The sequence below is a fragment of the Leptinotarsa decemlineata genome, unplaced genomic scaffold, assembly GCF_025532065.1.
Source record: "Leptinotarsa decemlineata unplaced genomic scaffold, Ldec_3_MD MMD2_P_RNA_scaffold_5, whole genome shotgun sequence".
In the NCBI taxonomy this organism is placed as follows: domain Eukaryota; kingdom Metazoa; phylum Arthropoda; class Insecta; order Coleoptera; family Chrysomelidae; genus Leptinotarsa; species Leptinotarsa decemlineata.
The window spans coordinates 3,985,225-4,012,171 of NW_027412532.1; the positions used below are offsets into that span (position 1 = coordinate 3,985,225).

The 26,947-nt window shown below is 34.0% G+C and overlaps 1 protein-coding gene across 1 annotated transcript in view; it reads left to right on the plus strand.

The window, feature by feature from the left end:
* LOC111513365 (Cuticular protein 97Eb) overlaps window positions 1-22,888 on the plus strand; it is an 80,925-nt gene extending 58,037 nt beyond the window's left edge. The window contains exons 2-3 of the mRNA XM_074169271.1: window positions 14,743-14,877; window positions 20,121-22,888. Coding sequence (XP_074025372.1) covers window positions 14,866-14,877; window positions 20,121-21,008 — 900 coding nt within the window. The 5' untranslated portion in view covers window positions 14,743-14,865 and the 3' untranslated portion in view covers window positions 21,009-22,888. The remainder of the gene's footprint in view (window positions 1-14,742; window positions 14,878-20,120) is intronic.
* The last annotated feature ends 4,059 nt before the right edge of the window (window positions 22,889-26,947 follow it).

Genomic DNA, 26,947 nt, shown 5'->3' on the forward strand with positions numbered 1-26,947 from the left:
ACTGCGCATTTTATGTCAACTTCGAATCGTAAATTGTCTCTTCAGACTCACGCTAAGAGGATACCAAGTATGCAAATCATCTTCAATTTCAGTAACACCCAAACAACCGATTTATCCTCATTTCGCAATATCAGCTTTCTTCGACTCCAGTTCAGCATTCTTTCAATAACATCAAAACAAGTGCATATCGATCTGGCGCCAGGCATTCACCAAATAGTATGCCATGCACCTTGGCACACCGTGATACCATCTCCAGAGGAATTTATCTTGCAACGAAACAGATGTAATATGAGGGCATGCATAATAAGTATAATGGTGCCAGTGCTGATCTAGGTCTTATTCGTCACTAAAAATTCTTGAAGAAATTCTAGAATATGAGTTATACAGAGTAACAACAATAGAATAATATTTGATACACAAGGTGTCTCTGAATTTCACCTAAATATTCGAGGTTAACAGATGGTGAGTCGAGTTTTTGATGAAATGATTTCCTCTCCTTGCAGTGATGTAATGAGCACAACGAAATGATACGCAAATGGATGCAGCCTGTGCCTCAAGCGATAATTTTTCATAACGGGTGATTTTGTAAGAGGTATAGGATTTGATTTTCAAAACAACAAAAAAAAAATTGGAAAAAATTGATGAAATCTCCATTGGAATCGATAGAACGATCAATACAATTTGATGTTTGAAGATGATTCCATTCAAATGTTGTCCGCGGCTCCGCTTCAGATGACCCATGCGCAAGGTCCAATTTTGGCACACTCGACCGGTATTTCACGTATAAATGCTTCAATATTGGCTTCCAGAGCATCAGTCGTTGCTGGTTTATCCCTGTAGAAATGAGCCTCAGCATGACCTCACAAGAAATAATGCAAAGGCTTTAAATCACACGATCTAGGCGGCTAATTGACGGGCCCCAAACGTGAGATGAACTGTTCATCGAAGGCAACTCTTAATTGGGCCATTGTTTCGCATGCCGTGTGGCATATGGCACCGTCTTGTTGAAACCACATGTCAGGCATGTCCAATTCTTTCATTTTGGGCAACAGAAAGTCGTCAATCATCACACGGTATCGCTCGCCATTCACAGTAACGTTCCGGCCATTGTCTTCTTTAAAGAAGTACGGCCCGATAATGCCACCGACCCATAATCCACACCAAACAGTGACTTTTTCGAGATGCATCGGTAGCTCTTGCACTGCTTGTGGCTGGTCTTCACTCCAGATGCGGCAATTTGCTTGTTAACATGTCCATTCAACCAGAAATGAGCCTCGTCGCTGAACACACTTTATTGATGAAAATGTGGATATTCCTCCTACTTTTCAAGCGCCCATTCACCAAATGTTAGACATTGTGGATGGTTGTCTGGCTTCAATTCTTGCACCAGCTGTATCTTATAAAGTTTTACACCCAAATCCTGTGGCAAAATTTTCCACGTAGTAGAGTAACAGAGGTCAAATTGCTGCGAACGGCGGCGAATCGACATTTCACGGTCATTACGAACACTGGCGGATACAGCCGCATTCATTCAATATGGATTGATGAAGGGTCGTACATGGAAATTTACTAAAAGTTATTTTCGTGCACAAGGTAGAACAGGCATAATTGGTTCTCTTAGTTTCGTCGATTGAACATCATTTTTATGCGCATGTTCAAGACTTCAATTTTCATGAAGGGGTGCCTTATAGTTGATGTAACTTTGGTGCTTTTGAGAAAATTGTTGAAAATTATTTTAAAAAGAATGAATGCAGAAATTGTTAATATTTTTTGGAAATATTTTGGAGTTTGTCAAATTTATCAGTCATTTTTTTAGTTGTTTCAATGGACATTAGTTGCTATAGTTTCCGTGTGTTATTTTCAAATCTCAAATATTTCATCATATATTATAACCTCACCAAGTGAAACTATTCCCCGATCTATTAACATAAATTCTAGCAAGGGTTTCTACTGATACAATCAAGAGGACGTTGCTTCGTAAATGTTTTGTTTTCAAAATACATTTCAGTATCCAAAACTGTGAAGTCGATTAAAAATGTCCGATACTTAAAACGCATAAATTTTCCATGTTATCCCTCTTTTAGACAACGTCATTTCTAAATAAAAACTGCTGGGACCGCTTAAGAATTCAAAAGTATTCCATTTGTTTTTTGCTATTTTGTTTCAAATGCATGCCAACTTGATTGGAGATTAATGAAATTTGTAAGATAAAGGACAGTTTCTATTAGTATCGCTCCACCCTCTTCTGTCTCGTTATCTGGCTTGGGTTTCGATCTCTTGTATACGCTATTAATCATAGTAATTTTTACAAGGCGAGTTGTTGCAAGTTTTACACATATCTCAGAGTTATTTATGACTATGAGTTAGATGTGTGTTTTGAATATCCACTCTACCTCTCCTTCAAATGCTGTAGAATCTTTTTATTTTTGTTGTTGTTGTTGAATGCTTTATTATCCAAGAAATCTTTGTCGACAAAGCTAGTGAAACTTTATGAAGTCAACAATGTTAAAGTTAAAAAAAAATATCAAAATTGTGATATACAATGAACAATCATTATAGGGTTAAAAAATGTACATATAGGAATACAATACAATAAATAAAACAATATATAAACCATTACATATAATTAATAAATGAATTATTACAGATATGTAAGCATCATCAGGAATCTTCTCAATGAACTGAAAAATGAAAAATCCGTAGGGGAAGATCAAATACGAGCAGAAACACTAAAACAAATCGCAGGCAATATCGTTATTCCTCTCACTCATATCTTGAATCGATGTCTAGATAAGGGAATATGGCCAACTTCTCTCAAAAAATCAGTCGTCATCCCGATACACAAAAGTTGGGACAAAAACATCATTACCAATTATAGACCCATTCAACTGATAACGAATCTATCAGAAATATTCGAGAAATTATTGAAAACCAGACTCTTATCTTTTATAAATAAATTTAAACTTCTTTCTTGTAGACAATTTGGCTTTAGAGAACAAACATCCACGGTAGATGCTATCCTATACATACACCAAGCTCTGGAAATAGGAACTCCATGTCTATGCTTATTCATTGATTTAAAAAAAAACATTTGATACTGTCAGCCATAAGCTAATCTTAGAGATATTTGGAAAAATAGGAATAAGAGGTAATTGTTATAAGCTCATGGAAAGCTATTTGAATAAAAGGACACAGAAAGTGAAAATTGGTGACGACTCAAGTAACTCAAAAATCATTGAGTATGGAATACCGCAAGGTACAGTTCTGGGTCCGTTGTTATTCAATCTATATGTGAATGAACTGAACTCAGCTGCTAGTAAATGGGGCTGATGACATCGTTATCTTTTATCAAGCTTCAACATGGCAGGAACTGAAAAATACTACAGAAATAGATTTCAAATTCATTAAAGAATGGTTCGATAACAAACTATTGACAGTTAAGTTCGAAAAATCCCACGTTCTTCCTTTCAGTTGCATCAAATCTGGCATCCCTCCTTTTCGCCACCTAGAAATAAATATAGATGAAAAATATTGAAACTGAATACTACAACTGTAACAAAATACTTATCTGGACACACATCTTAAATGGGATTATCATATGAAATATGTGACCAAAAAACTCCAAATCATTTTATATAAATTCAAATATTTGAACACTTACTTATCCATAGAAGAAATGAAACTAATATACTCCTCTCTCGTAGAAAGTCATATTCGATATGGTATTGAAGCCTGAGTTGGTGCTCTTAAAACCCATCTCAATCGATTAGAAGTGATACAGAGACGGTTCTTGAAATTAATGCTACAGAAAAGCTATAGATACAACTCTGATAGCCTCTACAAAGAAATAAAAATCATGGATGTAAGGCAATTATTTTACCTTTGTGTGATGATAATAATAATGTTTCAAATATAACTTTATATCAAAATATCTTCAAAACTAAAAAATCCTATTTGAATAAAAAACTGTGTAATACAAAATGAAGTGTATATGTATAACAAATCATCCTAGCCAAAATACTCTGGAACATGTGCTAAAGTGGGTGAAAAACAATAATCTGAATTTAAATACATCAAAGACTAATGCTATGTTGATTACTCTGCGTGGGTACAATCTAAACTGCAGACTTTTTCATGGTACTCCCAGTGAAATAGAAATGTCAACATCGGTTAAAATGCTGGGTATAACTTTTGACGCAAACTTAATCTGGACCCCACATATTGAAAATCTATGCACAAAACTAAGAAAATTGTGCTACTCTTTGAGGTTTACGGCAAATCATTGTAGTAAAGAGATGCTGCTGATCCTGTATCATGCTAATTTCCACTCCCACCTGAAATATAGCATTTTAAACTGGGGAAACTGCTCCTCTGTAAATGGATCAATCTAGCAATATGGCTGAACATTTTCATAACTATTACACTAGAGTAAAACAAAAGTTATGTTCATTTTCATCATTTTATGCAGCTCATTCTTCCAACTGATCCAACTATTGCTATCTCTACAAGGTAAGTTGAATTGGAAAAAAATATTCGTCTGTTGAAGTCAGTTTCTTGGCTCTACCGCCTCCATTTCGAATGATATAAATTAAGGTGAAGGATGTTCCAATAGTGTTTCATATTTGTTATAATATGATGTAAACTGATTTGCATTGCGAGTTTCGATCATTATATTTCATCAACTTCATTTTTTTTATAAATACGTTCCTCTAATTTTTTCATCAATTTTGAAATATTAACTCTATACAAAGAAATGTAGATCATGCTTAGAAGTTACTCCCAGATACAGATTGCTGAAGACTACTCTATAGTCTTTCTATGCTAATTCAAGACTCAAAGAATGTTTAGCTATGAAAAAGAATATGTGTTTTCGCAGAAGTACTACTATATCCCCTGAAAAAATAACGCCGGCCGCCGCTGCTCTTTGTCAATCAATTGTGACTTGGCTGAGGTCACGCTCAATTCAATTTGCGCATCGCGATCGTCAGGATGACGCATCGCTTCGAGATGCATCAATACGCATCGAGATGCATCGAGACGCATCGCTTTCAGGGACTTCCCTATCAGCTTTCAGAGACTTCTATTAGGATATATAAACACTGCCAACACGCAGATCGGGAAAGTTTAGTTGAAAGTGCGGTACGTAATGATCTGATAAGGCAATATACATTCGAGTATCAGTCTATAGTTTCAGTTGAAGTGTTTTTGTTGTATTGTCAGTGTAGCAATGAGATGAAGTTGAGTTTTATTGTACAGTGTGGTCGATTATTGTCAAACTCATGGGGAAAATGTAACAATGTATTGGGATGAATCTTTTTTTATTCTTTCTGCTGTGAAAGAGTTTTTTCCGTTGATCAATTGCCGTTTCTGCACAAACTTTTGCGAACTGAGGATTAACAAGATCTTACTTTTCAACGAACGATTTCAAATCTAACAGTATTTTACGTTAAAGTGTCCTGGTTTGAAGCATTATATTTTAGTCGGAATAAAAATGAAACCAAAATTCAACATCCTGAAGTATCCTTTATATCTGTATAAGAATAGGTTTCAATGAAAATTTTATTTTCGAATCCAAACATCGCCCACCGTGAAGCACATCGCTGTATTCCAATGATAAGACAGAATGTATCGATCGTTAACTGTGGGCGTATCAAGATTTTTGTAATGTATAACGACGCTGAATCACCCAAGGAATTTTTTCCTCGCGTTTATCTTTGTTCCAATGAGTGTCCAGGTGCAGAAAGAGATCATTGAATTCCGCAGTCGCATATTCGAGAGTCACAATATTTCCATTGGTATTGTATCAAGGGCATGTGAATATCCGTTTCCACAATCACATGGGTTAGGTCAATATCTACGATGACTGAGTTGATTACAGGTTGGGATTTTCGTTAACAACGACTGTAACTGAATGGCCATTCTTCTGTAAATATTTCGATTGGAAAAGTGGAGTTTCAACTTACTATTGTGAAAATATCAAACACATATCAAAATTTCTACGTCGTACTACACGTATTATATTCAAATTTTTATTTGATAATGAAACGTTTTCATACCGATGAGAGTGCAAAAAATATTTGTGGGCCTTGAGATGACATAAGCAGATCAAGCTTATTCCGTGACATTAAAAATCGTAATTCATGAATGAATTATGTGTATTTTCTATAATGTTATCCAATTTGGTACTGAAGAGCCTTAGGGCAAGTGTCTTACAGCGAAACATCGATGTATACCAGTGAGGATGACAGTGTTTCATGTAAGTGCAAGTTGTTACCATTCATCTGATTTTATTCCACAACGAATGTTTGAAATACAACTTGACTTCCAAAAACGTTGATGTTTTCTTAAAAAATTAATTCCTTTTCTTGAATCCTAAAAGAAACGGTTCTGAAATTTCAATCTTGTATGATTGCTACTAAGGTTACAAATCTCCTTCAAAAATGTTGCAAGTGTATAGTGTAACAATTGAAGATGAAATCGACAACTTTTTCTGAAACTAGCTCCTTCGCCAAATATTATATTATATTAATCATCTTAATAAGTTTTCTAAAATCAAGTCAAAATAAATTCTAAAGTGTGAATTCCACAACACAACCAGAATACATCAACTATTTGTTCACAGTTTTTTATTTTGAATGATTCAACGAAATTTTTCTAATAAAACAATAATGAATAATAACTGAGATGTGTTTCTCCATATACGATTGCAATGTTAGTTGCATAGTTTTAGGAATCATTATTTATTACTTGCTAGTAAAATGAATTATGTTCTTATGGCTTGCTGTTTTGATCCGGGCATTCTGAGGTAATGAAAATATAATATATCTAATGTCTTGACTTATTGCGTATTTTTTTTTAAATCATTTTTTCATCTACACTTAGATTCGCATTTTTTTGAATTTTTTCTTTGAGTCAGTGGAAACTAGTATTGAATATGGGAATATGTGTGTCAATTATTCACTTTTAGTGGTAGTTACGCCAAAAATTGTATTGGCATATGAGAATTAACAGAAAATTATGAGGGCCAGGAAACTAGTGAGTAAATGGAAGTTGATTCAAATTTGAATATTTCAACCCAGGGCTAGTTTGAATTGAATAATGAAAGGTATTTTTTTCCAGTAACTTCCGAAGTTATGTACATCAATATAGAAAATTCAGTACTGAAAAAAGTTCAAAAATATGTGTTTGCGTTATTTTCTCACTGCTTTCGATTCTATTCTGACTTCTTCTTGATTAATCAAATATTAATAATTTTTTTTTAATTTTTACATTTTTTTCTAGTGAGAATGAACTAAAAAATGCCAATGATATTTGAAAGTTGGTAATTTTTTCATAAACTCATGGGGGGATTTCATTATCAACATTTGATTTATGTTTGTTACACAACATATTATCGAACCACATTGAAAGAACTATCATCCATTTTCAACGTTCTCTCTCACAACCGATAATTTCTGCGAACTAAAAGGTTATTCCATAGATTATACGGATTACAATTACTGAAAGTCATCGATTTATTGATATAAGTGGGTGTAAACCGTTGTATAAAAACAAAAATAACTCGGTATCAATTCTGTCCCAAGGTCTCACACGAACGGAGTCAAAAAAGCATGCATACATCATGATAATTATGACTTTTCCGTTGACTTTCTACTAGAGCAAGCAGGGGATATAATTTTTGTGCATTATGTGAAGGTAAGAACTCACGATAAATCAAGTTTTGAGATCAGAGATCAAGTGGAGAAAAACACGTGTCATTCACATACATTTCAGCACTCACCTTTGAATGGTATTTCAGAAGAATGGGAGATCATACAACTGAATATTTGCGCTACCTTTTCTGAATAAAAATAAATGAGAACCTGAGTATAATAAAGTGAAATAATTAACGAAATCATTGTTTCGAAAATAAAAATATGCTAATTCACCAAACTAGTGCTATGCAACATAACTTAACCTAACCTATATTTCAAAAATATAATTAAGAGCTGCTAAGATTTGACTGGATGTAGTGGATAAAAATAAGCATATCGTGTAATCACCAGAAATGTATGTATGTATGTATGTATGGTTAATGTTTGTTATATTTTTCTGGTACTGAAAATGAAACAGATCAAAAATCTTCGAGACACATTCATTGCGAAAAAAATGCAAAAACTGGTAGATTTTCAATTCAAGGGAGATATCCTTCTACCATAATCTCAACTAATTGATTTATTTGTCACGACGCAACAATGTGATATGAAAACATTTGTCGACTTGGCAAATTTTTCGAAGAGATTATGTGTTTTTGTTCGTTTGCAAAGAAATATGAATTAATTTGCTGAACCTGGTTGTGGATAGCTCAGAGGTACGAATTTTTCATTGAAAATTACACTGGCAATACATAAAATGATTTATTCTTAGCAATTTGCGTTAAGTAATGTTTTTTTTGGAGTTATTATTTTACGACTCATTCGCGAGTCAAAGTATACATTTTCTACAAAATGAAATGATGTGTCCAGCTCAAATGCAGCAGGAATGTAGCTTATGAAAATGGTGAATTCATGGTTTCTGAATCGATATAAACAGAGTAACAGCTTGTTGAAGGCTGTTACTGCGCTCGAAAATAAATGTTCAGATCTTTTGTTTTTTCTTCTTCTCGTTCGTCCTTCCGTTTTTTCTTTTTAACTCGCCTTTTACGGTTTCTCATCCTCCCTTTCCTTTGCTCCGCTCTTCTCCTCCTTCTGTCATCGCCGCTCTCTTCTTCCTTCTCTTCCCCATCTATTTCCTTTTCTTCCGTTTCCTTTCCATTTCATACCGTCTTGGTTTATTCTATTATCTGGAGAGAATGGCCATTCCATTATATATTTCCAAATTCTGTTCGCAGAAATCGCTTTCTACAAGTTGATTCATGGACAAAAAAGTCCTTATGAATTTTTTGAAAATAAAAGGTAGTTGTTATTTTTCATGAAAACTTCAACAAATACTATCTAAATGACCTGTCTGGTATGAAATTATTTTATTTTCATTACTTCACTGTTTTCGTTCGAGTATACAGCCTATGGTGCGATGTTCTCAATTCATTAATTATCGAAAATTCAGCACCTGCTCTGCACAGGTGAGTTGATTGGTCGCCTTTTCCTTTTTTTTTCGATGTTTTCCCTCAAATTTTCCCCTTTATGCTTAAACCTCATTCTCAATAGAATCATATACATAGAATTCGTTATGAAAATAACATTAAAAATACGCAGTTATTTTTTATCTATACTAAATTCAATTCACAAATTATAACCATTGGGTTAACGTATTTTTGAAATATCACTCCTTCACAAATATGTTAAATCCTTGACTTTACGTCAATCCATGTCTGGAGATGATATATATAGGAAATTTTATTGTTTCGTTATCCACAACTTGAGTATGTCTTCCGAGGTCGACACACCCAGAAAATCCTTGCCATCAAACTAGTCAACATTCTTCGCATAATTCTACCATGAGTGCGTTGTAAACATTGATGAAATATGAATCTTCAAGGGTATTTCAAACTGCAAATTTTTCAGGACATTCAGGATGTGACAGAATCAGTTTGAAGATATAATTTTATGAATTTCTGTGAAGACTTTTGCACAATATTTTTCAGAAACACTCCGATTCCGTGAGGGATACAGGTTTAATTCGAAAGTCATTACAAAACTCTTCATTCATTTGAGCGAACTGTCATCACCTTTTTTTTTTAAGAAATGGGGTTTATTCAAAGTGCTTTCGATTTCCTATGCACTGCTGCCTTGCTAATGATAGGTTAGAAGTGAGTTTGGTTGGGAGGAGAAGCAATTGGGTATCGAGGATTTTTGGATATTTAGTAAGGAGTAAGTTGAATTGGGATTTTGTGATCCAAGTTGGTGTTTGTTGGGGATGGAGCTGGATGACTTTCAGAACGTTCATTTCATGTTTGATGCAGTATGATGATATGTTGTTAGAATTCTATAAAAAAAGTCCTCAAAGGTTTTCATAAATTAGGTTCCATATGTTATATGAAGTTCTGAATCACTCGTAATATATTTTTCAAAAAATGGAAGAGTGAAATCAATATGGCAATGATTTGAATGTTGCAGTATAGGATTTGTGTTTGTCAATGTCAGTTAGGTATACTCCATTTTGTGAATTGTGGTAGAGTGTTCGAATCCCATTTCATAACCATCTCAATTCATCAGGATGGAATTGAGAAGGTAGGGTAGTTCCGAAATAATTGGCTCTATTCCATTTTTCATTACAACGGGGGGCTTCTCAACTTAGCCCATCGCTTCATTTGTTAAATGATCTCTTAGATCGGTTGGAAAGAGTGGGATTCTACTGAAATCCTGATCTGTTTCGTCACGGGGCAGACTCTCTCTGTTACCAAGAACTACATTTCCTTGTCAAGGATAATTCTGTTCTGTTCTGTTCAAAATCTGTTTTCCGTTAATCAGCTGTCGCCCCCATATAAACGACAACTCTCAGAAGTTGAGAAACTTGTGCGACCTGAGGACTAACGAGGTTTTACCTTTCAACGTGTGATTCCTAACACGATCCATCCCAGACTGTTGTACATTTCTAATGAGTATCTGATTTATTGGTCATTTTTCAACTACCTTCGTTAGATAGGTGAGAAACTCAAATGTCTGGCTTGGAAAGTAGGACCTTATGTGACACAATTTAGGAGGACTAACTGCATCCACCAGTCAGAAAGACTCTACTGACCCTTTCCAATGACCTGTAGCTATCCAACTCTGGAACCAAATTTTGGATCATCTTCAGAAAAACCTTCACGTCAGCCATAACTGTAAACTAATGAGATACTAATCGAGTGGTCGATTAGAGGTTGTGGGATATTGGAGGTGCAAGATTCCCATGTTGATGACCGCAGCAGCCAATCCATGTCTAAGTCTGCTATACCTAAGGATTCCAGTCAAGCAGGGGTTTTCGCCTCTGGTTTCGATTAATCTTCATTTGAGCGTGAGCAGAGGAGGTTTGCTTCTTCTTCTATTGGAGGATGTGCTTCTGTTCCTCTAGAAGTTGGTGAGAAGCTGAGATTTCCAAAGCTGAGAAACAGTACTGAAAATATTCTTTATGAAGAACTATATACTCCGAAATTGGCTCATTACATCTTTCTCGACGTATCCACCCAATTAGTTTTGGGGAATGCCTTTCATGAAAAACTACTTCCCGGACTAATACCCTGACGGAAATCACATTGTCCCCGACAGAAATATATGCATCTATGTGCTGGATCTTTTGCTACTTTTTCAATTTATCAGAATAATTTATGAATTTTCGTGAAGAACGTAATAATAATGCTTTGAAATGATACATTACGAGTGTATGAGCACATATCAATGCAAACTTTGGCCTGAATGAATAGCAAATTATCATCCCAACATTGAAATCAATATTTCAATAATTCATTTATCAATCCTTTCATTACACACGCCCTGAATTCTCTAGATATTCTAGTTCAGTAATACTTTATGTGCTGATTCACAAAAGAAACTAGCAACAACTGAAGCAGTTGTTGTTTTCCATCAAAAAATACAAAGTGAAGAGTACAAAATTGATTTTGAAAGTAAAATAATGTACGCTGTAAGTAAAATAGTATTTTCAAGAAAAAAAACTATCATTTATTTTCGATTTTTTTTAAACATGAAAGAAAAACAGAACATTTGTTAAACATAGAACCATAATATTCTGGTCAAAATATACAGATGAGGACAAAGTACATTATATACAAACGAATATGACACCCTGAATGTACTTACATAATAATTGAAAAAAGAAATTAAAATTCAACAAATATACAGGGTATTCGGGTATTCTACTTCAAATAAGACACTTTTTTCGGTGAAATCCCAACTGAAGGTGTTATGAAAATACTTTATTTGTATGAAATATCATCAAATACTCTTGTCCTGAATTACAGGCTTCAAATGGCTAAACTTTTCATCTTTTTAGAATACATTCAATCAGAACTAAATCAAGAATTAGACTGTACATATCTATAGAAAAGAATTAAGAAACATTACATATGAAGGGACTCATATCAAAATGCAAATTTTTAATATCTGCAGAAAATATATATTCCATTGAACGGAAAGTACAAATGTTCAAATCTCTCAAAATATTCATTCTCAGTAAGAAATATTATTGAATAATATGTATGAATCCATATAATTATCACAAGTTTTGATGTCATGTTCAATTTTTGTTGAAAGGAACCTTCAAACACGCCCAGCATTATCGATATCTTCTGGTTGTCCTCATCATCCATATCCGGAAACTCAAATTTGGAAGAGGAAACAATTATCTTGAAACATAATGATTGAGATGAATTACTATATTTACGTAACGAGGCAAAAACGTGTTCGATCAATAGTTTTCATGACTTGAATCACTTTATGAAATTCGTTCAAAGAAGTGGAGTTCTGATTTTATTTTGTTTTCTAAGAAGGTACAAATGAAAATGAAGAATCGGAATCTATGGAGGCGGCTTTATTCTGTTTTTGGTATGTTTACTGTGTTACATAACTAGTATTAGAGACGCTTCGAATTCCGAAGGAGTTTCTTGAAACTCATTCTGATGTAACCATCGGATATAACAGGTCATGTTCTCTATATTTTTTTAATAGTGTCAGGAAACTGAAAAAGCCATTTCAATGGAAAGGTCGCTTGAAGGAAGAAAGTGAGTCTGTGAGACTGAAAGTTTTTGCTACTGTTGAATGAAATCAGCCAAGAATAACTGAGCTTCCAGAAAAAAAATGTATACATAAAATATGCGACACATCCTGGCAAAGCAGAAACAAATTAACAATAATCACATGATCTGAATTTTACAATGAGGGAAAATTTGTGAATCGTAAAACCACCTTATACGCATGTCAAATACAGTTAGAAAATCAACGTTAAATTAAAAAAAAGCTGGTTTTTAGATTCCAGATAAAAAACATGTATTTTGAAATTGACTACTTCCTTCCTTTCTTTGGAAGATTCCCACATCTTTTTTTATATCAAGATGGAGTAGTAGAAAGCCAAAAACTTTCTTTTCCATAAAAACATGTTTTGGATGAAATTTGATTATCATTCAATATAGTTGCCTTCCAGAGCGATACAATAATCATAGTATCCTTAGAAAAGACCTAAGTTTTGACGATTACCTCTTTATCAGCGTTAAATTTTTCCCCAACGAGCATTCTTTTGAGGTCTGAGAAAAGGAAAAAAAAATGGATATGAGATCTGGAGAATACGGTGGATACGGAAGCAATTTAAAGCCCAATTCATGCAGTTTTGCCATCGTTTTCATCGATATGTGACACGGGACATAGTTTCGATGATAGAGAATTTTTTGATTTTCAAATAGGGCCGTTTTTTCGCAATTTTGTTCAATAACGCTATGCATTTGCAGCTGTTGATGGTTTTTTTCCTTTTCAAAATAGTCCATGGTGTGAAGAGATAAAGTCATGTATCATCTATTGTCACATCGACGAAAGAATTCTGGTTTTTCATAGTGGAACAGCTTCAAATACTGCTCAGAATCATCAACTCGTTGTTTTTACGATCGATTGTGAGCTCTTGCGGCACCAACTTTGAACAGAGTTTCGCATACCCAAACATTCATACACGATGTCCAACACGTTCCTTCGATATCTGTCATTCAAATTTTTTTTCGTGTACTTTTCTGAATTTTTTCTTCGTTAACAGCCTGTTTCGGGCATCCACAACCAATGTAGGCCCCAGTAGTGATCTTTGAGGAACCCCAAGATCTAACGTAACGCCATTTGAAACCTAGCTTTCGAAAGCAACGTATCGTTTTCTAAATGAAATGAAGATTATGCACTGTACTGAAAGATGTTTTTGAATACTTCCATTTCATAAAAATAAGTGAAGGTATAACTGTTCCGTTGTTGTTGAAAATAAACAGCGTTGTTTTGGGAAATAATCACCTTGTAACTGAAATTCAGTCAATCTAGCTACTCTACCATTTCAAAGAACAAAGTCGGTTTATTTCATTCAGTTGAAGATTGATATATTTCACTCGAATTTATATGAATGAATTAATTTTTACGGATATATTCAAAACAAACCGGTTGAAAAACCGTCATGTATGTATTGATTTCCTATCACGAGTGATATACTGTTTGGTGTAGTAATGAATATTACTGAAGTTTTATACCAGCACAAAATCGTTGTTTTCAACAGCTCGATATGTGTTTCGATCACCAAGTGATCATCTTCAAGAGAAAGATTAAACTGTGTTTGATGTTGGAATGAAACTCCAGTAATTTTTTTACCACCAGTTGAGAAAGGAATTAGATTATTCTCATTCATTTCCCGAATCATTTTACGTCAGAATATTTTTTGTTGAGTTTTATAAGAGTTTTTATAATGAACTAATTTATACTGATGAATTCAAAACAAACCGGTTGAAGAACCTTCATCTTTTTATTGATTTTCTACCACTAATTAAGGAAGAAATTGAATCATTTCACCCCGGTAGATTGTTTTCAGTTTTCTGTCAAGTTTTATAATAGCTGCTACTATCGTTTTCCAATTAAATTTTTGTAGCTGTACAAACGAGCAACAACATATGAATTTGACTAGAATCTTTTGGTAACCCTGAAAAATGCAGGCACTTCCTGAAACACATCCCCATTGCCTATCAAGAAGACCGAGCCACCTAATACAGGTGGGTTGCGGTGATTCAAAGTAAACCATGAAATTTGTATCTTTCAGCATGAATTACTTCCTAACCTTGTCATGACGTACTCGTGGGGATACAAAGTATAAAAGCTTTCTATGGCGGAAGGTACGGCTGTTTACTCTATTTCGTACCGGTACCATTAGTGTCCAATCCAGATGAGATTTTACGTAAGTATGGTCGTTTTGTTTACATTTTGTGGTGTGGAAGTGACGTGGGGTTTTGGGGGGAAACCACCCGGAAGGATGACTTCATGGGGAATAGAAAAGGTCATAGACTGAACCATCTGAAACGTAACACCGTAGTTTTTGGAAATTTCCAACAATGACTTCGATTCAATCCATATTTTTCATTTAACTTACGGAACAATGCAAAATTGAACCGAGTATAATTTTTTTTGAACAGTTACGTTTTGTGTTTATTGGTTTTCTACTCTAGAAGAAAGAAAACGAGTCAAGCAACGAAATGTACTTTTCATTCACTTCAAGGTCACTTATGAAAATTTTTGAAAGTGGTTCGCCATGAAACTTATGTGTGACTGAGGCCAGTCTTTAGATTTTTATTGATGTGGTTCCACCCTATTTAGTTGCATCGAATTAGCATACAAATCACTTTTCTCATACAGAGTAACTATATGAAACCTGCCAAGATATGAAAGTGACTGTTTTATGTTTTTTCAAACAATAAACGATTTTTTTTTGGAATCGAAAAATTTTTCATTCGAAAATGTATTAAATTTTTTTTGGAATCTAACTTATTTCATTGATGATCTATTTATTTTGTAGAAATTTATTTTGGATGTAGTATAAAAAAATATTTTCTTCGACGGTTTTAGGTGTTTTAAACCATAGCAAATGAAAAACTTTGTAGAAATCAGACAACAATCTTAATCTTTATTCTATATTCTTTGGAATCTATGTAAAAATTGACTGAATTGATTTATTGTTCATCATATGATGAAAAAGCATACGTTGGATTGGATATAGAAGAAATCAGTACCTATTTTTAAGGTAACTATTTTTTGAAAAAGTGTTCCAAAAAATTGAGAACTCAATAATTTCGATTCATTCATTCATCATTTGCTAATGAATACATCTTTGAACTAAATGCACAATTTCAAAGCTGAAGAGTTTCTCAAAGGATTCAATTATTCATTTTGAGTTCAGTTATTTTGGAAAGTACATTATGAAGATTTATGACTGAAAAATGCGGTTTCTTTCCTAACAATAGCCTAACCCTTTCTGCATCGTATTTTGGTGCAATACTATGGCCCTGCTTAGAGTCATATATGAAAAATTAAGATCTCTAAAAAACCTATTTGAACGCATAAACTACTGAGTGTGTAAATTTGACGTGTATAATCACAACTTTAAATACTTGAAAACTTCTTCGCATGTTGTGAAGGTTTGTTATTTGTAACATCAATAATGATTAATGAATAAAACTCTCTCTCTTAGTGTTCTTTGCTTTTGTTTTCATAGGCGTATGTGTCCAGACAAATAAAAGTCTCTCAATGGTTAAATTTTGATTTTTATGTAAAGCGAGAAATTAAACTTTCTATGTTTTCATACCGCTTGTTTTTGTAACTAACGTCTGCAGTTCCGTCAAACATATACGAAATGTCCTTATAGGACGAAACTGCAGAGACGACAGTTACAAATACAAGTGGTATAAAAACATAGAAAGTTTTATTTATAAATTTTTATGATGATTTCCTACCACATAGTAACTTTAAATAGAGATATTTCTTAAAATTGGATACAAATATATAAACATTCTCTTTTTGTTTTGTATCTTCGTCCAATTTCAATGGAGTTCCCGAGTTTATTAGAATACTATTGGAAATTTCAAGTTGATAACTTTTGATTTTTCAAAATATATTCGATGAGTAAATTTTAAAAACAACGGGCACATAGATAGATGACAAAATTTTCAAAACTGTTTCATTTTTCGATTTTTCATCAGTAGCTTTCCAAAGCTTCATTGATACGTTACTAGTTCGGGATGTTCATCAAAATTTCGGTTATGGATTGCTCTGAAGAAAAAAAAATGTATTAAACAAAACTGAATACGGAACATATACATTTGAATTAACGGAAACAACAAGAAAATCTATACAAAAGAAGATACAACCATGGAAATGATGTGACAATCAATAAGAGACACCTGCAAATTATGTTAAAATTGCATAAATATAACTCAACTTTGGAAATGTCATTCTGGTTATTGACAGATAGATTGCATAAAGAGAACTTTATTCAATACGTGAATTAGTAATCGTGAGAACTCGATCAACAGTCGAAATAATACAAAACTTGGGCAAAGTGATTTTTTGCTGAATTTTCTCACCCTCATCGATATTTCATTAATCATTCTGTAAAGTTTTGATATAATATCTTTCTTCAACTTTCAGTTAAACATAATTCTGCAATTTTCCACAAACCATATTAAAGGGACATGGTCGTACATAATTCTTCGATACATCCTAACAACTTGAAGATATAGATTTCATGATCATGCTTCACAGACTACTGAATATTGCACTGTCAAAAAGTGAACAGATAGAACTGAATTTTATTAAACAAATCGCTGTCAACAAAAACCACAAGGCAGGTATGATCGACTTCACTCATTCCAAAAAACTGCGGAAACAAGTCAGTAAGTAGTTCTGAAAAATCGCCCTTCAAAGAGATTTTGACAGTTCCTTGTGTTTTTTCATAACATTGATGTAATCCGTGTGCGTTTCGTCTTAGTTTGGACATCCTGTTTATAAATTTCATGATACTTATTCACGTTCACTTTAAAATCAATTAAAAATCAGACAAATTCACGATAGAGTAGATGATCCTTCTCAAAGTTTTCATTTCAGTTCATTCTTCAATTTACTTTAGCTTGACGATTCACAAATGCTTGGGAATATCGTTTATACATATAGTGTTGCAAAATCTCATAGCAGTATATATTTCCACAATAATAATAGCATTGTGATACTGATACCTCAGGTCTCACCTTGATGAAAAAAAAAGACAAAGGACCCACCTTTCTATTAACGGAGTGAATAATATCTCTACTGAAAGTTGTTCAGATTTGCCACCCATGACTAACAGTGTTTACAATTAGCATTCATTTCAAGGATCAAGGATCCTTTTTGTTTTCGCCTGAACCAATTAGCAACCACAAGAAAGATTCTTCAAATCACTTCCTGTTCAATAATATCTATAATGTTTTATTACAGGGTGATTGTTTGAGGAATCATTTTCAGTACTTTACTCTAGAAAGTATTAGCTCTTCGTCGCATAGCGAAAGGACGCTGTAGAATTATATTCCCAAAGATAATAGGGGCCTTGTCGATAACTCGTCTGATTGTTGATTCAATTCAATCTACAACAGATTAGCCGTTTTTGAGTAATTAGCAGTTTCATATTTGTTTTGGAGATATGCAAACATAATATGACCATCATTATTTCAACAAAAATGTTATTCCAATCTCACTTCAGTTCATCCCCGTGAGTGTGTAAAATGATTGGTGGTTCTTTGAACGGTCTTCTAAAGCACCTGATATGACACACTTGGAAATTTCATAATACGTCTTTACTCACCATTGAAGTAAAATTGAACCAAACAAAAAGAGGAAAAAGAAAACAACACTATAAAGGTGAATAGGCGGCGATTTATGAAAACTTGAGTATGAGTTACGTAACCTCATTTCATTTCAGAACCATGATACCTTTTCATGTTAATTTTGTCTCACTTTGATATCTAGTTCAATTCCAAAGTTGAAAGGGGTGACTTTTCACATCTGCACTGTATCCAAAACCACTATTATAGTTTATCCATACTTCCACTTTCAAAACTCAAAATAACTTTAAAAAAAATGACATTTTCAATTGTATTTGCTGAAAATATCCACAAGCTATACCTAGTCCTCGCTGAATGCTTTTTACTATGTAATGAAAAATCTGCGATCATTTAGATTTTCTGTGGATATATGGTTTCACAAATGAATTTGAATTATTTTTGAATTGTTTCATTCTAACTTTACTTGGATAACTGCAAACTAGTTTTCTGTAATAGGAAAATCAACGACTTCATTTCAAGTTTTGTACTGTTTTCCAACCGTATTCGTCTATAAATACTCAATATCCTACAAATTATTGGTACGCAAACAATACCATGCACAGTTCAGTCTCAAGCTTTGAAAATGATTTATACATTAAAATCAAGCAAAATTTGGCACGTTTGACCTCCCCCAAGCCATAATGAACCTAAAGTGAACACTAAAAATACCCAAACTCAAAACGTACCTATGAGATTTAATTTGTGTGTTGTCAAACTAAAATCTAGGAAAAGTATGATACCATATAGTGAGAATTGAAATTCGTAGCAAACAAAAGTGAAACAATTCAAAATTTGTATAGATGAACTTCAAATGTTCAAGCCCTCTCGGATATACCTACACAGTAGGTTGAATGGACTAACGCCTATGAGAAAACAACTACTCCACTGGCTAATACCACGAACGGCGTTGGATTATATCCGACAGACGTCAGTACAGGAATCTTCCCAGAAAAATTCCTGCATATGCAATTGGCAATACAACAGAAATAGTCGACCCTCAATTTTGAAACGAGCAGACCGGTTTCGGGTTCCTTAGCCACTCGTCAGTGCAAGATAGTGACCATCATCGACCTAAAGTCAATGATATTCCATAATTGAAAATCGAAATCCTTTCATTCCCCGTCTTAAGTTGAATCGAACATCGAAAATGTCACTCCATCTAGTGGATGAGGTACTAACCAACTGCATATCCGTAATTTGCACGATTCCTCTGAATAAGGAAGAAAAACTTTCTCATTAGTTAGTGGGTTATACTTGAAGCCCGGCAGTAAACAAATCTATAGAAATGAACTTTAAATGTTCAAGCCCGTCGAACGGCGTTTATTAATTTCATTGGAAATTGAATTATTTGGCTGAATTATTCAAAATTTCAAAAACTTTTCCAGGTTATTAACTTTAGAAATGGATGATATCGATTTTACTGATTAGCTACTGGAGACAACACTAATATCCAGATAAAAACTTCTGATTGGACGATATAAGTGTCTGGAAAACAGCAATCACAGAATATAATTGATATTATTATTATCATATCCACTGATATACTCATAGTTTTTCCAAATTTTCAATTTTAAATTTCTTCGACATACATTTTTTAATTTCTTACTGCCAAATTGTTTTTTGCTACAAATATTACTGCACTATAAAAGCTCAATATTATCAGCACTATAAGAGCAGAGTGAGTTGTTATACTAAACATTCTCACTCTCTCGAGTCTTGAAACATTTTCATGTACAATCCAAAGTGCTTTTGTCACTTTTTTTCCAGTCTTATTCAAAATGTCCTTTCCTTTCAGATCGTAGCGGCCGCCCTTTTGGCCGTGGCTTCGGCAGCCTCCAAGAAAGAATACGCTCCACCCGTGGCCATCTTGAAACAAATCGACAAGCACAACGATGACGGCTCCTACAGCTACGGCTACGAAGCTGCGGACGGAACCTTCAAGATCGAAACCAAGTACCCGGATGGCGAAGTTTACGGCAAGTATGGATACATCGACGACACCGGAACCTTGAGAGAAGTGGAGTACGGTGCCAGCCGCAGGGGTTTCGAACCAACTGGAAATGAAATCCAGGTGGCGCCACCTACTCTGAGAAATAGTCAAGCAGCCCCAGCGAGGCCTTTAGCTCCCAATGAGGAGGACGATGGGCAGTATCGCGAGGATCCTGCTATGTACTACAAGGACGATCCCTATGCCCAGCAACAACCCCAGCAAAGGGAATACCAGCCTACTGGCAGCTACCAGCCATCCAGTAGGTACCAGCGACCACAGTCTATTTACGCAGAGCCTGAGTACGAACCTGAACCTTATAGGCCTATTTACCAACCGGAAACAACCTACAGACCGGCTTACAGGCCACAGGCTTCTCACAAACCTCAACCTTCTTTCAGACCTCAATCCTACTACGCGCCTGATCCAGAACCTGAACCTGAGTACAGGCCAGTTTACAGGCCTGATCCGCCCAGGTCGTACTACCAACCCCAACCTCAGCCACAGCCTGCTTATCGGCCCCAGTCCAACTTTGGATTCAGTAATGATAATAATTATCACAACCCACCTTCCTATAACAATAACTATAGCAACCCTCCTTCCTACAATAACTACGGTGGACCTTCTTGGCAAGGTCATCCTGCTACAAATGTCGATATCAATACAGGATCGTACTCAGTGAGTTATAAAAGATAAATATTTCTAGAACGGGTTATACTATTTTTAGTTTGGATAGGATAAGGTAGATATTTATGTGTAGATATCTCTCAGACTGTTGTAGGGAGCCAACATTGGTAGTCTTACTTTTTCCAAATTCATTATTCCAGTACGAGATATTAGAAAAAAATATCCAGGTCTTCCATTTGGGATCGAAACTATATTTTGTCAAATTTTTCAAACAAATGACGGTTTTGAAGTAAGTGGTCGACTTTTATGTTGAGGACTGCTCCTGAGAGATCAAGAAGCAAGTGGTTTATATTTCCCGTTCGATGAAAACTATATCCGTACATTCAAAATGGTGGAATTTTTGACTTTGTAACACCTACGAAAGGTCTTCTATCTAGGTTAATCTCTGACTTAATCGAGATTATTCTAAATTCTTCAACCCATATAATATGCAGGAGAGAAGCATTTCAGAGTCTTGATGAAATGCTCCCAAAACATCCTCGTCTAATTTGGGCTTCCAGAAGGTACAGAATTTTACAGTTTTGTAGTGTAGGAACCGAAAATTGATTTGCATCAACTAACTTCTGTATTGATGGAGTAATAGTCCCACTCAACAAAATTTCCTTTTACTGAATGACACAATAATTCATCATAAATTTAGTTAGCTGATTACACATAGAAAACTTACATTTTTAAACTATCATTGAACATTTATTCTGACAACAGCAATGTATTCATTCAGTATATCAATTTCGCCAGTCTGTAGAACAATTGATAAGAACAAATGTTAATGTAACTGCTCCAGGGCCTGTTGAGGTTGTGAGTTGAATCAGCTCTGTTGAACCAATGTCATCTTAGTATCCAGATGGAATACTATGAAAAACTTTTGTGAAATCGAATCTCACTATATTCAATGACTAGGAAAATCCTATAGTGACGGCAACTTTTATTATATTTTAATAAGTAGGTGAGATCTAAAAACATTGAGAATTAATAATTTTCACAGAAAAACAAAGCCTTGCTCCAAAAACCAAGAAATCAGTCGTTTTGAAAACTTTATAGGCTTGTTTTCCTTTGCATGGACCAAGGAGTATTTTCATATATATGTGGAATAATTTTAATTTTGATCAACCAACAAGTCTTTCCACAAAAACATAGATAATTTTGAGGATGTTTTCATCTTCAAATTGTCATATAATCATCCAATAAATTTTTATTTGAGAAAGCCTATTCCTGTCTAACTGGTATTTGAATGAAATTATACCTAGCGATTTCTCAATGGAAATAGATAATCCAGTTTCACAAAAAAGTCCTAATCTACTTGAGTTTCAGAGTTATTCGACTTTGACTGATTTTCAAGAAGAACTCCATTGGCTTTTAAGTTTTCGTGACAACTGCTACTGTGAAAAGGCATTAGATAACTTCTATGCTCATTTTCATTATAAAAGTTCATTCCAAAAAGCTGAATATTTCTTGGTCGAAATGATGTTTTATTGTTGCTTTTGTCGAAAACCAAAAACACGTCAGGATTGTGTTTGAAGTTTTTGGAAGTTTCATGCCAATTTTACAGCCATAGATTTCCGAAAGAAATGATCAGCATCAGTAGAAGCACGAGAATTCAGTTATAAGAGGCATCAAAATAGTCAACCCAAAATCATAAAGAGATCTTGCCTAATAAACAGCCACAAGTTCAAAATGTAGATTTTGAACTTGATGATGAATAATTGATAGCTTAGAAGCTGTGGGTGTCCCAAGAACAGATTTACCTCTTATCTCTTCTAGATAAACAACAGTTTCAATTTATTATTATTTTTTATTTATTACACACATTGACACATTTGTACATATACCTAGATATTCAGCAATATCTTTGTTGTATTTCTCAATTATCCAATAAAACTTCGAAACAACTTCTTTTTACTTTTCATATTACTCCCAGCAATTTCTTGAAGCAATCCTCAAAATTATCCTCGCCTGACATTACGAAGAGTTCAAACAAGGTGTTATCGCTTCCTAGATGTACTATTCTTACCATACTCCACCTTTGTCGAAGAAATAGTTTCTTGATTGCCACCAGAAGAATAAAGGAATTCTCAATGTATTTTATGTCGAATGGGTGGAGCCAGGAAAACCTTGAGAATTGCGAGGAATGCAATCTAGACCGGCAAAACTCCCACTGAACTAGTTCTTAACATTTGATCTTTCGCAATCTACTCGCGTCTAGGTGTATGAGAGAATAATTGCCTGGCAATTCATGTCTTGAAGAATTCATAAAGATACGAAGAGAATCGATTGCAAGATAAATAGTTCCAGCTGTGAAGTAAGGTGGGTTTGATTTATTAAGGAAATAAATCGATGAACATCAAGAGGTGTGTGTGATGTATGGTGTCTTCATGTCGATAAAGTATTTTACCTTCGTTAAATATATTTGGGATGAGGCTCACAATTTTTAAGGTGCCTCAGTTTTGCAAAAAAACTAACAGTTTCAAATGAGATGGAATTCTTTTTTCCGTTGATCAAATACTGTAACTCTACCCATGACAATCTTCACAAAACTCGTACTAATAGAAGATTAACGAGGTCTTATTCTTCATAGAGTGATTTTCTGTCCGACTGACTCCAATATCATATTAAAAATGTATATTCTGTTAGAACAAATATAATAGTTATATACAAAGACGTATAGCAGCGTTTTGCTGTAAAAAACCAAAACCAACAAAAAATAAAGGGTTCCACAAATAAATATTATACTTCTGAATGTAGACCTTCAGAACCTACACACATCTTTTGACGGTTTCACTCACAAGTGAAAATCTCCTTGTCGAATATTAAAAATGCGACGCTGTATATTAAAAATTTGTTCCAAAGGCCGATCATTTTGAATTATTGAAAACTGAAATAATGAACAGTTGACAATATTGAGAAGGGTATGTATCCAGGAGAGATTAGGTTTTTAGAAAATAATGGTTTTTGGCTTTCACTTTTCCATAAAAATATTGTGGAACAATTCTAAAGAAAGGAAGAAAGCAATTAGATTCAAAATGGAATTGAATTAGGTGTTTGTTATAGAAACGATACAAAATATAGTTAATATAGGGAAAAGTTACAATATGAAATACGATATTTTCCTACTCATATCATCGATGACAGTGCGAAATGACATTCAGTCGTTTATTTAATTAATTTCCAGCCATTAAGATCTTGTTCAAATTGAAAGGGGTATATTTCTAGTAGAGTTTAGTTTTTATAAAACAAGTTTTTGGCTTCCACTTCTTCAAGGAAAAGTGATTGTTAAATTGTGAGTTTCAATTGGATGACTAGGAAAAATGATGAGAACGAAATGGAAAACTTGTGACCATTTTTAAAATAGTACAGAATTATTATATTCAGGTTTGTTGCCCATTTTTATGAAAATCATTTCTTCTCATCAACATGGTTATTTTGCTGGTGAAGATAGAGCCCCTGGTTTCATTATATGTGTGAAAAATTTCCTTGACAAAAATGATATCAATGACTTCTATAGAACCTTCAGGCACACCAATAGAAATTTCTTTAAATTCGTATATCTCCTAGTTACAGATTGTTTGATAGAATATAAATAATAACTTATGGAACAGCTGTAACCTTGGGCTCAAAACTCGTATAATTCAATAGTAGAAGAGAACAGCTAATAATCTGATTTATTTTTCGTTTTTTATGCGTGTTTCAGGAGGTCATCTGGCACACTATTAATCACTTGTTTTTATAAAACCCGGAATTCTTTCAGTAAAAAAAAACGGGCACAGTTTTGAAGTTTTATTTACATTTATAAATGAAGGTTTTATTCACATGGTAACTGTGGATTTTTTCAAGTCAACTGTATTCGACAAAAATGAGAGAAGAACTACAATTGACATATGATTTCTAACAGCTGGATCGAAAAGTCCCGGGTTTAACAGAAAAAAACGGTGAATGCAAAAAAAAATCGCCATCTAGAGAATTTTCATCCCATGTAGTATGATGAGCAGCATTTTCAAAAGGAAACTATTATTTGACATATTTGCGTTACTGAAAAAATTGGTGAAGGTTCCAGTTTACAGTGAATAATAATTTATTAAATGGAACTGGTCGACACTTGAGGAAAATCCACATATATCCTTATTGGTTTTGATACTACCACTTTTTGTTGCATTCAACAGCATGACTCACATACTGGTGAATGTTTTTTTGTCGGATGTGAATTTCAGTAAAAAACATAATCTAATGAAATAGATTGCTATTAATTATGGTTATGATGGCAATCTAATAGATTCTTCACTGTACACTCAAGTCATAACGGTAATATATTTGGGCCAACCTATTCTGGAGATTCCTGATTTCCTGAAGATAAAATAGGGGGAAATGAAGCAATCATAACTTGAATGAGCGTATTAAAACCACCAGCAAAGTTTTGGTGTCAGATTGATCAGGAGTTTGTGAATTGTCTTGTAGTTCATGTGCGATATTTCACATAGGTCAAACTGAAAGAGCATCCAAGCACGTATGAAAGACCATTGAAACAGTTTTCAGAATGGAAAAATAAATTCGAAGTATGCTGCTAATCACGTCACAGAGAAAAATGAGGTCAATCATGAGTTCAAAACTCTTCACTGCCAGAAGGATCATTCGATTCTTCCCCTTATGGAAGGTATGGAGATCAATAGGTACAGGTAATTTATCGACACTATTGAATTAATGATTATACCAGTTGATGATATGATTGTATTTGCCTGCTTCACAGGTACTCAAAACTAGATGAGAATTATTCATCTGATTGAACCGTAGCGTAGGTCAGTGTTTTCAGAATATAAAATGTTCCAATCTGAGAGTAGTTGTACAGCAAAACACGTATTATGGATTTGTATACCTTTTATAGTGAGAATCATAATGAATCTTATCTGAAGGTTTTGAAAACTGAGCAACATTTTGTCTCTCTCAGAAGTACATATAAATTAGTAGTGATGGTTCAAATATCCAAATACGAGTATAGAGGCAATACAACAATAATGTTGAATGTGGAAGAGGGCAGAGAAAAGAGAATCTCAGCCAAAGTTTTCATCAAAAAAGAATAAGAGGGAAAAATAAAATAGTGTGGATGTGAATAACACTGGACTACCTGAAATACTCCAGAAATGAGAATGTAAAACAATAGTATTTTGACTGCAACTGACCAGTTATTGGACATTTCATAACATTATTTTGGAAAAAATATATTAGCACATAACTTTCTAATCGAATTTCAAATATTTCTCACTCTGTACTCACTTAAAGCAATATGGGACAGCGATATAATTCCTGAAATTTTAAAAAACAATAATGGTGATCCGTTTAGACAGAGCGCTGAGCGAAAAGCCCAAAAAGTCACCCTGTACACTAAATTATTGTTTGCAAGAACCATACGAATAACAAACCTTCATCAAACTTATCGACTTTTTCACGAACGAATAACTTCTGATAGTCACACGTTCATAAACTTCCTACTGGATACCAACTACATCTTTGGTAGTTTTTTATGAAACCGCAAATGATTAAACGAATATAATGTTACTCAGTGAAGCAGTATACAACATAGGTGATTGTAAAATTATCTACAATCTTTCAAAAAGAATTTTTCACTTCAAAACGCCGATGCAGCTGTTTCTTTGTGTGAATAAAAGTGTATTGGTTTTTTAAAATGCTCCAGTATTAGATAAAATTATCCTTTCTCTTCCATGAAAAAAAGTAAATTGTGTGTGAATTATCTAATACTGAAATATCGATTGATTGAAAAACGAACATAATTATTTTCCGAATCTGTCAGATAATAAAAATAAATCACCAGTTGAAAGTTATATTGTAACCTTTCTCAGTTAGTTGAGGCAACTACTTATAAAAACTTTCTTTCCGATTCAAATAAAACATAATCCGTTGACTTGATTTGTAATTTCAGTTTTGACGTATAGTGAAAGGTT